The 17,226-nt window shown below is 46.3% G+C and overlaps 1 protein-coding gene across 3 annotated transcripts in view; it reads right to left on the reverse strand.

Annotated features, from left to right (window-relative positions):
• Nucleotides 1-17,226, reverse strand: part of FBXO44 (F-box protein 44) — a 39,240-nt gene that overhangs the window by 8,673 nt on the left and 13,341 nt on the right. For 2 of the 3 annotated variants that reach the window (XM_088457579.1, XM_088457581.1), the window contains exons 2-3: nt 3,817-4,094; nt 1,643-1,769 (exon numbers count right to left, since the gene is read on the reverse strand). In XM_088457579.1, coding sequence (XP_088313705.1) covers nt 1,643-1,769; nt 3,817-4,075 — 386 coding nt within the window. In that variant the 5' untranslated portion in view covers nt 4,076-4,094. Of the gene's footprint in view, nt 1-1,642; nt 1,770-3,816; nt 4,095-11,489; nt 11,548-17,226 lie in introns of those variants that run through there. The other variant, XM_088457580.1, reaches the window with a different exon arrangement.

Raw genomic sequence — 17,226 nt, forward strand, 5'->3', positions numbered from 1 at the left:
TTAGTATATATTCCTTATATTAATCAGAGCAATACTGTATTAGTATATATTCCTTATATTAATGAGCAATACTGTATTAGTATATATTCCTTATATTAATGAGAGTAATACTGTATTAGTATATATTCCTTATATTAATGAGAGCAATATTGTCTTAGTATATATTCCTTATATTAATGAGAGCAATACTGTATTAGTATATATTCCTTATATTAATGAGCAATACTGTATTAGTATATATTCCTTATATTAATGAGAGCAATATTGTCTTAGTATATATTCCTTATATTAATCAGAGCAATACTGTATTAGTATATATTCCTTATATTAATCAGAGCAATACTGTATTAGTATATATTCCTTATACTAATGAGAGCAATACTGTCTTAGTATATATTCCTTATATTAATGAGAGCAATACTGTATTAGTATATATTCCTTATATTAATGAGAGCAATATTGTCTTAGTATATATTCCTTATATTAATGAGAGCAATATTGTATTAGTATATATTCCTTATATTAATGAGAGCAATATTGTATTACAGGTTGAGTCTCCCATAGGGGACCGTACAGTTCTTCTGATTACCCTTTTTATTTTAAGAAATTGTTATGCATTTATAGATGTCAAACCATTATCACATCTTCAATTTAACACCTATTGTGACTTTGTCATATTAAATTAAAACATTCTGTCTTTGTGTTCTTGAGTACATAATTTAGGTCTCAGAATTGCATTGGTTTATATAACACTGCATTTACACATTTAATAGTTTAATTTATAGTAATGCTGATCTAAAGCAGCAGTTAGTTTAAAAAGGTAAAAATCAACCTGGCTGAGCCATAGAATCCACCCCGTACTCACTGGTAAACCCATAACGGCACCGGATTAGTTACACACACGTACCCATAAAAGGTAACACATGAGTTACACACACGTACCCATAAAAGGTAACACATGAGTTACACACACGTACCCATAAGAGGTAACACATGAGTTACACACACGTACCCATAAGAGGTAACACATGAGTTACACACACGTACCCATAAGAGGTAACACATGAGTTACACACACGTACCCATAAGAGGTAACACATGAGTTACACACACGTACCCATAAGAGGTAACACATGAGTTACACACACGTACCCATAAGAGGTAACACATGAGTTACACACACGTACCCATAAAAGGTAACACATGAGTTACACACACATACCCATAAGAGGTAACACATGAGTTACACACACATACCCATAAGAGGTAACACATGAGTTACACACACGTACCCATAAGAGGTAACACATGAGTTACACACACGTACCCATAAGAGGTAACACATGAGTTACACACACATACCCATAAGAGGTAACACATGAGTTACACACACGTACCCATAAGAGGTAACACATGAGTTACACACACGTATCCATAAGAGGTAACACATGAGTTACACACACGTACCCATAAGAGGTAACACATGAGTTACACACACGTACCCATAAAAGGTAACACATGAGTTACACACACATACCCATAAGAGGTAACACATGAGTTACACACACATACCCATAAGAGGTAACACATGAGTTACACACACATACCCATAAGAGGTAACACATGAGTTACACACACATACCCATAAGAGGTAACAAAGTATTTCTTTATCCTGTCCTCCGGGAAGCTTTGTCCGTGGTCTCCGGGAAGATTCTCCACTTTCCATCCATCTCCTAAATCTTCATTTTTATGCCAGAAGTTAAAGTCATCTGTAGCAAAATAAAACATGGGGGGGGGGGGAGATAATCAGGAGCCACAGATCCAGAAGGGAAAATGTGGGAGTTTCTCAGAGCAACCAGACAGAGATTGGTTACTATGGACAATACCACAGAGTTCTCATCATGGACATTCAGCAAATTCTGCAGGAATGAAATTAATACTGTAACAGCCGGCGATTCGTGGGATCTGGCGCGATTACGGTGAGGTGGTCACTAGATCTAAAGCAGCAGTTAGTTTAAAAAGGTAAAAATCAACCTGGCTGAGCCATAGAATCCACCCCGTACTCACTGGTAAACCCATAACGGCACCGGATTAATCACCAGGAACGCTGCCGGTATTCCCAGGTTTTTGCATTGTCAGCATTAAATTCTGTACATCAGACAACTTATAGATTTTAGCATTAATTCGGGGGCAACAAGATGGTGTAGAACATTGTTTGTGCATATTTTCTGAGGTTTAGTTGCTTGTGATCCTAATAATGCTCATATATAATAACCTGTAGGATATCCGCAAACTTTTTGGCACCATCTTTAAACCAAAAACACTGATGTCTCCTATCTGCACAAGTGTGAAGCCTCGCACGTCGTCACATCATGGTATCACATATACACATCTGCCGCGTCACTGTACCTCACATCAGGGGATCACATGTACACATCTGCCGCGTCACTGTACCTCACATCACGGGATCACATATACACATCTGCCGCGTCACTGTACCTCACATCAGGGGATCACATATACACATCTGCCGCGTCACTGTACCTCACATCAGGGGATCACATGTGCACATCTGCCGTGTCACTGTACCTCACATCACGGGATCACATATACACATCTGCCGCGTCACTGTACCTCACATCACGGGATCACATATACACATCTGCCGCGTCACTGTACCTCACATCAGGGGATCACATATACACATCTGCCGCGTCACTGTACCTCACATCAGGGGATCACATGTACACATCTGCCGCGTCACTGTACCTCACATCACGGGATCACATATACACATCTGCCGCGTCACTGTACCTCACATCAGGGGATCACATATACACATCTGCCGCGTCACTGTACCTCACATCAGGGGATCACATGTGCACATCTGCCGTGTCACTGTACCTCACATCACGGGATCACATATACACATCTGCCGCGTCACTGTACCTCACATCAGGGGATCACATATACACATCTGCCGCGTCACTGTACCTCACATCAGGGGATCACATGTGCACATCTGCCGTGTCACTGTACCTCACATCACGGGATCACATATACACATCTGCCGCGTCACTGTACCTCACATCAGGGGATCACATATACACATCTGCCGCGTCACTGTACCTCACATCAGGGGATCACATGTGCACATCTTCCGTGTCACTGTACCTCACATCACGGGATCACATATACAGCACATAAGAGCACAGATGACAGCGTATGATAAAGGAGAGAATAAAAGCTCCATTCATACAAAAACAAAACAAGACGGGACAAAGAACAGACCAGAGGAGTGTGAAAGAGCGCCCAGTGACTCCGCCCACTGCGAAGCTCCTAGTCCCCCAGCGGGCGGCACACAGCCCTGGACTACGTCTCCTTGCAGACCGGTGCAGCGCACTGGAGGTAACACACTGCTAATCACATAACATAAAACACACATTTTATTTAAATACATGATGCTGGTGATACATATAAAATTGGCGTCTGATTGATCCATTTAAAGAGGTCGCCACGGCACGAGGGTTAACCCATTCAGAGTGCCACGGGCGCTGGGACCCGCCCACAATAACTATAAAGGCAGCTCCATCAGACAACCAATCGGTATAGAGTGGGAGGAGCATTTCAAGCCTCCATCCCCCAGAATTCCAATGACAAGGTAAACAGTAAAGGATTGGAGGTACAGACACAGGACATTGGAGGTACAGACACAGGACATTGGAGGCACAGACACAGGACATTGGAGGTACAGACACAGGACATTGGAGGTACAGACAGGACATGGAGAGACCTGTGCGTGACGAGGGCGCTCACCTTCAGCACACGGGTTTTTCAGTAAGTTTCTTTTCATGACGTTGAGGAAGTAGAACATTCGCCAGTCGGGCGGATTCCTCCTGCAATGCTTGGGAAGAAACCCATCGCGCTGGCATTTTGTCTTCCATAGAGAGTGCGAGTCTATAATATCTCGCCATTGGGTACAGACCAGACGACAGAGGAGGATCAGATCCCGGGCAGGGACCGAGGACAGGATTTCTACCAGAGCTCCATCGGGAACATCGCTAATGGCGGCCATTTTGTGTGCTGCGCTATTCCTGCAAACGACAGACGGAAAGAAAAGGAAGGAACTATATAGATAACAAAAAATTCAGGCGCAAGAGTATATATAAATAATTATTATTAAACTGAAGAACCCCTTTAGGTCTAAGCAGCTCCTATATAGTGACTAAGTAACACCACAGTTATATAGAAGAAAGGTATTTAGTATAAAGAGCGCTATATTCTGTATCAAATTCATTTAAATTATGCATATAAAATCAAAAACATAAAAAATATATACTGTATATATAAATTATTCACATGTTACATATGTAAAAAGCCTTAATATACCGTATATCACTGCATTAGGCACCTGTCCAGTCTGCCGAACAAAATAGTCTGCGTCAATCTGATTCCAATATAGAGAGTTCTGTACTCAGATGCCCGGTCCCTTAGGTTACAGCGCACTTCAACGTCTTTACGGTAACACCCTTCGCTGCCAGCGCTGGTCTAACCTGGAATCACTTACCCTGGTTACCCGCTCCTCCTGGCCGCATCCCGACGCCTGCGCAATCGATCTGTCAGGCACCAGGACCAGCGCATGCGCACTAGTGGCGGGGAGCCGGGCATGTACATGCCACCGGCATCCAAAGGGCTGAATTGTCTGCAGCCCCTAGGAGCCGGTCAGGGCTGGTGGAAAGGCTGCTAATATAAGCCCGGACTGGCAGTGCCAGGGGGAGGAGACACCTGATCAGAGAAGGGGGAGGAGACACCTGATCAGAGAGGGGGGAGGAGACACCTGATCAGAGAGGGGGGAGGAGACACCTGATCAGAGAGGGGGGAGGAGACACCTGATCAGAGAGGGGGGAGGAGACACCTGATCAGAGAGGGTGGAGGAGACACCTGATCAGAGAGGGGGGAGGAGACACCTGATCAGAGAGGGGGGAGGAGACACCTGATCAGAGAGGGGGGAGGAGACACCTGATCAGAGAGGGGGGAGGAGACACCTGATCAGAGAGGGGGAGGAGACACCTGATCAGAGAGGGGGGAGGAGACACCTGATCAGAGGGGGAGGAGACACCTGATCAGAGAGGGGGAGGAGACACCTGATCAGAGGGGGAGAGGAGACACCTGATCAGAGAGGGGGAGGAGACACCTGATCAGAGAGGGGGAGGAGACACCTGATCAGAGAGGGGGAGGAGACACCTGATCAGAGAGGGGGAGGAGACACCTGATCAGAGAGGGGGAGGAGACACCTGATCAGAGGGGGAGGAGACACCTGATCAGAGGGGGAGGAGACACCTCCCCGTGGGACTGCCTGTTGTGTATGTGACTGGCAGGTGACACTTCCAATAAGAAACCACCTCCAGTCACACAGTGTAGCCAGTTACAGACTGCACTGAGGTGGTGGATATTACTGGAGGGGCTGCAGCCTCGCAGACCCTAGGCCATATCTGCCAGTGTTCAGTAGGTGTCCTCACCCATATGTGGGCAGTAGCTCTGAGTCTTAGTCCTTCTCCTGTGATGCAGGGGAGGGAGAGCGGTGCCCAGGAGGCGGCAGGTTACACAGGCAGCAATCAGCAAGGATCGGCCTAATGTATAAAGGGGAGTATGGACACCGGACAAATGCTCAGCAAGTTATTCCACAGAAAGGGCCACATGCAGGAGCAGCCCTAACAGCGGCTTCCTCACAGGGATCAGGCGTGCGCTGGCCGGGTGCATTCTCTCTCTCTATATATGTCTAGAGCGTCCAATCAAAATGTAGCACCATAATCACGTAATGGATAACATGTGTGACAAGAAAACACCTATATACATACATATCAAATACAAAGATTTTACAATTCTAAAATAGGGGTTCACCAGATAATTGTCAAATACTTATAAGATCTTCATGTAGAGAATATATACAGTCAGGTGCATAAATATTGGGACATTGACAGAATTTTCATATTTTGGCCTCTAGTCACCACCACAATGGCTTTGAAATGAAACAAACAAGATGTGCTTTACCTGCAGACTTTCAGATTTAATTTGAGGGTAATTACATCCAAATCAGGTGATCGGTGTAGGAATTACAACGGTTTCTATATGTGCCTCCCACTTTAAGGGGCCAACAGTAATGGGGCTATCAACTCAAAAGCTATTCATGGACAGGTGTGGGCTATTCCCTCGTTATTTCATTATCAATTAAGCAGGTAAAAGGTCTGGAGTTGATTCTAGGTGTGACATTTGCATTTGGAATCAGTTGTTGTCAACTCTCTATATGAGATCCAAAGAGCTGTCACTATCAGTGAAGCCATCATTAGGCTGAGAAATCAAAGCAAACCCATCAGAGAGATAGCAAAAACATTAGGTGTGGCCAAATCAACTGTTTGGAACATTCTTAAAAAGAAAGAACGCACAAGAGAGCTCAGCAACACCAAAAGACCCGGAAGACCACGGAAATCAACTGTGGTGGATGACAGAAGAATTATTTCCCTGGTGAAGAAAAACCCCTTCACAACAGTTGGCCAAATCAAGAACACTCTCCAGGAGGTAGGTGTATATGTGTCAAAGTCAACAATCAAGAGAAGACTTCACAAGAGTGAATATAGAGGGTTCACCACAAGATGTAAACCATTGGTGAGCCACAAAAACAGGAAGACCAGATTAGAGTTTGCCAAACAACATCTAAAAAGCCATTACAGTTCTGGAACAACATCCTATGGACAGATGAGACAAAGATCAACTTGTACCAGAGTGATGGGAAGAGAAGAGTATGGAGAAGGAAAGGAACTGCTCATGATCCAAAACATACCACCTCATCAGTGAAGCATGGCGGTGGTAGTGTCATGGCGTGGGCATGTATGGCTGCCAATGGAACTGGTTCCCTTGTATTTTTTGATGATGTGACTGCTGACAAAAGCAGCAGAATGAATTCTGAAGTGTTTCAGGCAATATTATATGCTCATATTCAGTCAAATGCTTCAGAACTCATTGGACGGCGCTTCACAGTGGAGATGGACAATGACCCGAAGCATACAGCAAAAGCAACCAAAGAGTTTTTTTAAGGCTAAAAAGTGGAATGTTATGCAATGGCCAAGTCAGTCCCCTGACCTGAATCCGATTGAGCATGGATTTCACTTGATGAAGACAAAACTGAAGGGAAAATGCCCCAAGAACAAGCAGGAACTGAAGACATTTGCAGTAGAGGCCTGGCAGAGCAACACCAGGGATGAAACCCAGTGTCTGGTGATGTCTATGCGTTCCAGTCTTCAGGCTGTAATTGCCTGCAAAGGATTTGCAACAAAGTATTAAAAAGTGAAAGTTAGATTTAGGATTGTTTAGTTTGTCCCATTACTTTTGGCTCATTAAAAAGTGGGAGGCACATATAGAAACCGCTGTAATTCCTACACCGTTCACCTGATTTGGATGTAATTACCCTCAAATTAAATCTGAAAGTCTGCAGGTAAAGCACATCTTGTTTGTTTCATTTCAAAGCAATTGTGGTGGTGACTAGAGGCCAAAATATGAGAATTCTGTCAATGTCCCAATATTTATGCACCTGACTGTGTGTGTGTGTATTATAAAATATAATATATATATATATATATATATATATATATATATATATATTTAAAAAAAAATAATCCGTATTACCGGCACTCCTCCACTATGAGCAAATAATACCTTGCTGTGGTACTCACCCTGGGGCATAGGATCCCCTTCATATACCAAATTCCAATAAGGAGGCACTCACAGACTGGATAGGCATGGAAAAAATGTAATGCTTTACTGCATTAGTGCATTGACGTTTCGGGGTCCATTCCCCGTCGTCAGGATGATGGGGAATGGACGCCGAAACGTCGATGCACTAAAGCATTAGATTTTGTCCACCCCTACCCAGTCTGTGAGTGCCTCCTTATTGGAATTTGGTATAATATATTTGGTATAATATATATACATATATACACACACACACACATATATATTTATACATAAATGTTTGTTTCATTACATTGAAAACAAAAATACATTAATTGGAAACAGGGTGAAGTACAAATATATCTAAAATAATCCCCTGCTATTGGCTATGTTCCAACTTCTCAGTGTGCAGAGCGTCCTGGGTTCAGTGTTACCATCAGAAGCTCCATATCTTAAACTTTATTCAGCTAAAAGCAAAGTGTAAAATAGATAGATGTAGAATAAGCCCATGCTGTTGGCTATATTCCGGTAGCCTAATAGACTAAACCAACCCTTCAATGTACAAAGCGTCATGGGTTCAATTCCTATCAGGAACGCTAGGTTTTAAGATCTTTAGCAAAAAGCTATTTACAATCCCCAAATATATAATAATCCTGCAGATTCTACATTTCTATATTATTCAAGGGATCAATACATTTTGACCATCTCCATTTGAAGACATCTTATTAAAAATAAACATTATAAAAATAAATAATAATAATAATAATAATAAATTAAAGCTTTCAAAGGCTCATCAGCAAACATCTTGTTGGCGTAGTGGGTTGATCCCAAGCACAGATACAAGCTCCAATCCCATCTCTGAAACTTACTTATTATGTTCATAGACTATTATATTCTTACAACTATTTAGAAGGATGAATAATTATCCTAATATACCAGCAGAATCCAAGGTTCAGCCCCTGACCCAAAGTCGCTGCGTGTGAGCGGCAAGAGGGTGATGCCAGATAATCACCGTATCAATATCAAAAGCTTATTACTGAGCAGTGGTGGCTCCAGCGGCCGGGACGCAGCGCACGCCAAATATCATATAGGGGAGCTACACTGTCACCCCAACTGCTGCCACAGATCACCAGCCGGGACTCGCTGGCAGTTGGGGTGACCTCCCCTATTTAAATTTAGGGCTGCGCTGCAACCCCACCCCTGGAGCCGCCACTTTTATTGAGCATTGCGGAAAGGAGTGGTCTGCAGATGATTGCAACTGACCGGTGAGTATTGAGAGAGTCTTCCAACCGCACTAATCGGAATCAACTTTATTGGCCACGTATACAAACATATAAGAGGCTGGGAGGGATCCGATGCACGACCCAAGTAGCAGGACCAGCATGCATTGCAAATAACGTAATAATGGTCATGTGGTCTGTTCATATAGCGAATGAAACCGACAGATCTCCAACATTCTCACCTTCATATTTATCCTAAACCCTCGGATTGGCGACATCATTTCCACCAGCTCTAGGACGTATATTTCCTACATTGTTTTTTCAAAGCCACATTCTCTATGGCTTAGAGGTTTGGATTTAAAGGGGACAATGAATACAAGCAAAGCAAGCCTGATTCTGCATGTATTATTACTGCCCTCCACGCCGAAAATCTGTGGCACCTGGAGCGACATATCTGGATAGGTGAGGTCATGCTGCTGCAACACCTCCTAGTTGGGGATGGCTAATTCTCCTCTCCCCACTCTCTATGGATCAGTGCTGAACTTGGTTGCAGGCAGTGGGCTGAGCTTGGAGACCCTGGGCTGCAACCTCAGGACAGGTGGAGAACAGTGTAACATATAATGCTTATCTGGTGGTCACAGGATACAAGCAGATGCAGGCGTCTTGAAGCGAGAGGATGTTACTTGCTCCAATTATTATGTAATTAAAATGTAAATTATGCTACATTGAAGGTACCAGGACCATCACAGCATACAAATGTTCTTAGATGGTTCAGGTGTAATACAACCCTCTAAATCAGGGGATACTGAAATGACTCCCTCCAGCTGCAGTGGAACTACACATCGCAGCACGCATAGTTCCACAGCAGCTGAAGGGTCACATGTTGAACCCCCCTGCTCTATATGGTCAATAGTATACATGTACGCATAGACCAGGCTTGCAGAGCCTTATAAAAGCCACACCGGGGGAAATGCAGCCCGTCATTTAAACCAATCCAGGTGAATTGGGCTCTGGGCATGGTACCAGAGAAGTTTCATCATTTTTTAACATTGTTGCCCATTCCCTGGGCAGGGGGACATTTCCAGATGTCTGAAAGTTTAGGAGGGTTAGAATCTTATCTGATCTGCTCCAGGGTCTATCTCGCCTCTCTGGCCAAAATTGCGTTACAGAGGGTAGGGATGGCCATCGATGATTTCATACCATCGAGGTTAACTACCAATGGTACCACCATCGACGGTTTTGCCAAGTGATGGTCATCCCTGCTCTATTACTCACTGGGCAAATCAATCAGCGGTCGGGGCAGGGTTCCACTTGAAGTGTCAGGGAACGGAGCTAGACTCTGCATTCCAGCGCCAGGGAGAAAGAAAAAAACATCATGGGGATGTGTCACCGATGGCAGAAAGCCATTGGACCTATGCGCCAGTGGGAGGGGATAGGAGATGGCAGGGCAGGCACCAGTGGGAGGGCATAGGAGCGAGCAGGGCAGGCACCAGTGGGAGGGCATAGGAGCGAGCAGGGCAGGCACCAGTGGGAGAGGATAAGAGCGAGCAGGGCATGCACCAGTGGGAGAGGAGAAGAGCGAGCAGGGCAGGCACCAGTGGGAGGGGATAGGAGCAAGCAGGGCAGGCACCAGTGGGAGGGGATAGGAGCAAGCAGGGCAGGCACCAGTGGGAGAGGATAAGAGCGAGCAGGGCAGGCACCAGTGGGAGAGGATAAGAGCGAGCAGGGCAGGCACCAGTGGGAGGGCATAGGAGCGAGCAGGGCAGACACCAGTGGGAGAGGATAGGAGTGAGCAGGGCAGGCACCAGTGGGAGGGGATATGGCTGTAGGAGAAGGTAGGTGAGTTGCATTATAGGGTCACTGGGAAGACCTCACCCTGGCTGCTGCTATGTACAGTTCTGGGGGCCCAATAACATTAATGACATAGGAAAAGGTCAGAGAGTGGCTGTATAACACAACACTCAGGGCAGACAGGAGCTGACCATAGAGAGAAGCCAGGCCAATGGAGATAACCCTCCTCATAGAGCATCGTACAACAGATTAGGAACCAGCATTTATTACAATGCAGAAAGAAAACCACAAGAGCAACAAATATCCCCTAAGAAACCAAACATACAAATAGAAACTGGTGTGCGAGAGCCAGATGCCTCCCCGGTCCTGCCCTCTCGCTGCTATTCCTATGGGCACACATACACTGTGCACGGGGCGGCTGTGTATCAGATTTGGGGGCCTCTTGTGACGCAGGTTGCGCGGACGTCAGGGGTCCCCGGATGGTGAGATGTGCAGCTCATTGTGGGGTCACACAAACATAAGACAGACAGGTGGGTGAGTCAGATGTACAGAGCCCAGCACGTTATATACAAGAGCACACACTCTAATGCACATAGCCTAGACTCTGCCACAACAATGTACATATTAGCAGGGATGTATCTAGGGGTCCGAGTACCGCTGGCAAAGTAAGGGACTGGTACCACCACCCCCCCATCCCCCGAGTGCCATTCTGGCCAATAGGAAGATACCCCCTGCACATTAGTGATACATTACCACTTGTATGCGAGCGTAGCGGCAGGCAGATCACACTCCCAGCATGCCGTGTACAGCCATGATCTACAAGTGAAAGCAAATGCTGGATGTAAGGGGGGAACCTCAGTGTCAGTACGGTCACTTTCACTTTCATGTGTGCTCTAATGACAGGCCTGTAACCCCTACCATAGGAACACGCTGGGGTCCCAAACATGCCTCAAAGCCTTCCTGCCAGGGCCACCAGCACACCTTCCAACACAGACTGCACACCCTAAACACACATATATACACACACACCCCCTAAACACACACACATATATACACACACCCCCCCTAAACACACACACATATATACACACACACACATATATACACACACACCCCCTAAACACACACACACACACATATATATACATACACACACACACACACGTGTATATATATATATATATATATATATATATATATAGTGATGCAGTCAGATTAGGGGGTCCCTCTCCTGGGTAGGGGACTCCTTCCTTACACACACAGCAGCCAGGAAACAGTACGCCAGACTGGATTCGAGTACAAGCTGGTCGGCGCCAGTCTTTATTGTGCAAAACAGAAACAGCAAAAGAAACCATAAACATAAAACCTAGCCCTGGCCGGGCTCTAACTTTACAGGTGGTTCCCTCACTACCAGAACCTGGCAGGGCCTAATGCCCTCACCAGCAACAAAGGCACAGCACTTAGTTAGGTTTTCAAGTGTCTCTGAGCAAACTCCCTGCCTGCTCTCCCAGGTGAGACACTCAGCCCTAAACACACTAGGCTTATATTGGCCACTCTCAGGTGGAAACCCTAACAAGCCTGTTACCAGGCTGCAAGGCCCAAAACCTGGAGCGGCCGTGGGTGGAGCCCTCCCTCTCCTCTCACCCACAACCCCCAGGTCCCAAACCGGCTTTTCAAAAAGCCGAGACTCAAGCCTGCTACACTGCAGACTTTCTCCTGGGGGTTTAAAACACATAAGACAGGAATCTGGGACAAATGTACCTGCCACAGACCACTTTACCAGTGATCCTATCACATATCCCCCCACTTTGTTTCGACCTGTGGGGCGGAACAACTGAAGCCCCCAAACAATGAACACGTGACAACGCGTCTGCATTGGCCAGCTGGCTTCCTGGCCTGTGTTCCACTGAAAACTTAAAAGTTTGTAACGCCAAGAGCCACCTCGAAATTCTCGCATTACTGTCCTTATTTTTGGACATCCACTTCAAAGGGGCATGATCAGTGATCAATTTGAACTTTCTTCCAACCAAGTAGTACCTGAGAGCCTCTAACGCCCACTTTATGGCCAACGCCTCCTTCTCCACTGTGGCATAGTTTCTCTCATGTACATTCAACTTTCTACTTCGATAGAAAATAGGGTGTTCCTCACCCTCCTTGTTCTGGGACAGGACCGCTCCTATACCTACTTCTGATGCATCGGTTTGTACTATGAATTCCCTGTCAAAATTAGGAGTCATCAGGACTGGTTGGGAACACAACGCTACTTTCAACTCCTGAAAAGCTTTTTCTGCCTCAGGACTCCATTCTATCATGACTTTTTGTTTGCCTTTGGTCAGGTCAGTCAGTGGGACTGCCATGGTGGCAAAGTTGGGTATAAACCTCCTGTAGTACCCCGTAATTCCCAAGAAGGCTCTCACCTGCTTCTTATTCAGAGGCCGTGGCCAGTTTTGTATGGCATCAACCTTATTGAGCTGAGGCTTTATCAGGCCTCTGCCAATGGTGTATCCCAGATATTTTACTTCCTCCATGCCTAGACAACACTTTTTTGGGTTGGCTGTCAAACCTGCCTTATAGATGGAGTCCAACACTGCTTGTACCCTGGGTAAGTGAGACTGCCAATCAGGACTATGAATGACCACGTCATCCAGATAAGCAGCCGCATACCGTCTATGGGGCCTTAGAATCCTGTCCATCATTCTTTGAAAGGTAGCAGGTGCCCCATGTAGCCCGAAGGTGTCTTTTGTTTGGCGCTCTCGGTTAACGGTACTTGCCAATACCCTTTGGTTAGGATAAAGAGTGGTTAAATACCTTGCCCTCCCTAGTCTCTCAATCAGTTCATCCACTCTTGGCATCGTGTAGGCATCGAATTTTGAGACACTGTTCAACTTTCGGAAGTCATTGCAGAAACGCACACTCCCGTCGGGCTTTGGAATCAACACAATGGGACTTGACCATTCACTATGTGATTCTTCAATAACCCCTAACTCTAGCATATTTTTAATTTCTTTCAACACCGATTCTCTTTGTGCTTCTGGTAACCTATAGGGCTTTAGATTAACTTTAACCCCTGGGTCAGTGATGTCATGTTTAATGACCGAGGTTTTCCCAGGTACGTCAGAGAACAGCACCCTATTTCTAATCAGAAACTCCTTGACCTCTTGTTGTTGAATTGCCGACAGGGTTTTTGCCACTGTCACTTCGGGAACTAAGGGCCCTGGATTTACTGGAGGGGCTCGGACGGCCGACAGTGCTGTTCTATCTTTCCAGGGCTTTAACAGATTTATATGGTATATCTGTTCCGGCTTTCTTTTCCCCGACTGGTAGACTTTGTAATTGACCTGCCCCACTCTTTCGAAGATTTCAAAGGGCCCTTGCCATTTAGCCAAAAGTTTATTTTCCACAGTGGGAACCAATACTAACACTCTGTCCCCAGGAGCAAAGCTGCGTAACCGAGCATTGCGGTTGTATACCCTCTGCTGTGCCTGTTGAGCCTGTTCCAGGTGCTCTCTCACTATCGGCACTACGGCAGCAATTCTCTCTTGCATTTAAGAAACATACTCAGTCACCGTTTTGTAAGGACTAGACTGCCCCTCCCATGTCTCTTTGGCACTGTCTAGTAACCCCCTTGGGTGTCTCCCATACAACAAGTCGAAGGGTGAAAACCCGGTGGAGGACTGGGGAACTTCTCTTATGGCCAACAATAAATACGGCAATAAGTAATCCCAATCCCTACCATCCTTGTCGACCACTTTCCAAAGCATGTGTTTTAACGTCTTGTTAAACCTCTCGACCAGCCCATCGGTTTGGGGGTGATAAACCGAAGTTCTTAACTGTTCAATTTTGAACAGGCGACATAACTCTCATGACTTTTGACATAAACGGTGTACCCTGGTCAGTTAGTATCTCCTTAGGTATACCCAGCCTGCTAAAGACATGAACTAGCTCTCTGGCAATGGTCTTGGTTGACGTATTGCGCAACGGGATCGCTTCCGGGTACCTGGTAGCGTAATCCATTATGACCAGAATATACTGGTGTCCCCTGGCAGACTTCATTAAGGGTCCAACCAAATCCATCGCTATTCTTTCAAACGGCACCTCTATAATAGGCAATGGAACTAGTGGACCCTTAAAATGTGGCCTGGGAGCATGATACTGACACTCAGGGCAGGATGCGCAAAAGTCAGACACCTCTTTATGAAGCCCGGGCCAGAAAAACCTCTGCATTATTCGCTCAGTGGTTTTCTCTACCCCTAGATGGCCTGCCGTTATATGACCATGGGCCAGATCCAACACTGTTCTTCTGTAGGCTTTGGGAACTATTAGTTGTTCCACAATATCTTCCCCCTTCTTAGTCACCTGATATAACAAATCCTGACACATTGCCATGTGGGGATAGGACAAAGGACTATCAGGGTCTATAGGTTTACCATCAACTACTTTTACATTCTCCCTGGCTTTTACCAAAGTAGGGTCATTCAACTGCTCCACGGCAAAGACCTCTCTTCTGACCTCTAAATCAGCACCCCCAACAACACTTCCCACCTCAATGGGAGGCACATCAGTTGGCGGGCCACCGTCACGCTCCGTATTCTCTAGTTCACCAATCATAGTAGAAAAAGGGAATAACTCTGACTCAGAAGAAACTGCCTCCTCCACTACATCGACAACCTTCTTAAATGGATCGGGGCTGTTCACCTCTGGAACAAAACGGCTTTCCCACAACTTCCAGAAGTGAGCAAAGTCTCTCCCCAATATGGCATCGTACGTCAGACCATGCACCAAACCCACAGAAACTATAGCAGAACCACATGGTGTCTCGATGTTCACCTCGGCCGTAACATAATATCGAGTATCCCCATGTATGCAGGTCACACCAACAGTTTTCCCCTCACGCCGCAAGGGGTTCACCAGCTCAGCTTTTATAAGTGTCACCAAGCTACCAGAGTCTAACAGTGCCTCTACTCGGTTGCCATCTACAGTGAGTACACACATGTGCTTATCAGTCTCAGCCTGCCGGTCAGCCGTACAGGCTATCTGTGCAAAGAAAGACCCCCTGCGGTAGACATGAGCAGTATTACATTGCATAGGTTCAGTTGTAAGTGAACAATTAGCGGCAATATGGCCGAAGTCACCACATCGGAAACACTGAGTCATATTAATGTCTAGTCGTTTACGGGGCAAGAACCTTCCTGGCCTGGCAGGCCTGTCTCCAGGTTCTACACCCTTAGTCTTAGGTACATCCCACCGCCCAGCACCCTTCTCCCCTGGAACAGTCTTACCAGTGTCTGTGGGAGTTCGCCGGTGCGCCATCGGGGCTCGGTGGGGCATATTCATCAGCTCCTCAGCCGCCACGTACCTCTCCACCAGCTCGACCAACTGGTCCACGGACTTAGGGTCTGCATGGCTCACCCACTTGCACAGAGTCACATGTAATGATCGCAGGTACTGGTCCATCACGACCCTTTCCACGATCTGTGGTCCCGTCAGCGTCTCAGGCTGTAGCCATTTTGAGGACAGATGGACGAGGTCATGCATCTGTGAACGTGGAGGCTTGTCCCTATGGAACTCCCAGCGGTGGACCCGTTGGGCACGAACAAAGGTGGTGACTCCCAAGCGAGTTAGGATCTCCTGTTTTAGTTTTTTATAGTCCTTGGCATCAGCCAGGCATAAGTCGAAATAGGCCTTTTGTGGCTCCCCAGACAGAAAAGGTGCCACCAGACTTGCCCACTGCTCCTTGGGCCAACTCTCCCTTTCGGCCGTTCTTTCAAATGCGGTGAGATAGGCCTCCACATCATCGCTCGAAGTCATCTTTTGGAGGAAGTGACTGGCTCGTATGGAGTGAGAGGTGGTGGGAGGACCAGTAGTAACATCTCTGGGCTGGGCGACCAGGTGCTGTACCACCTCTTTTATGGCCTGGATGTTATCCGCTAAGGCCTGGCGGGTTTCCTCGATGGTGACCTGTTGTTGCCTCTGGGCTGTCTCCAAGGCCAACAGTTGCACCCTGGTGGATTCCTGCTGAGCTGCTGTAGCTTGGAGCAAGGCCTTAATAATGTCCTCCATTTTGTCCTGGGGTGTAGGTTGGAAGCTGAACCTTGCCTCTCTGAGCATTGGCTGACGCCTCCTCTATGGGACTCCAAGGACACAGTGTTATTTCCACACTCACAAATTGGGTGTCTGTCCCTTTAATTTTTAAACGGAAAGTTTTCCTCTCACTGCAACTTCAGTGTGTGTGGTTGCCCGCATTCGCCACCATATTGTGAAGCAGTCAGATAAGGGGGTCCCTCTCCTGGGTAGGGGACTCCTTCCTTACACACACAGCAGCCAGGAAACAGTACGCCAGACTGGATTCGAGTACAAGCTGGTCGGCGACAGTCTTTATTGTGCAAAACAGAAACAACAAAAGAAACCATAAACATAAAACCCAGCCCTGTCGGGGCTCTAACTTTACAGGTGGTTCCCTCACTACCAGAATCTGGCTGGGCCTAATGCC

This window comes from Taudactylus pleione, unplaced genomic scaffold (genome assembly GCF_031769625.1).
Source record: "Taudactylus pleione unplaced genomic scaffold, aTauple2 ptg000770l, whole genome shotgun sequence".
In the NCBI taxonomy this organism is placed as follows: Eukaryota; Metazoa; Chordata; class Amphibia; order Anura; family Myobatrachidae; genus Taudactylus; species Taudactylus pleione.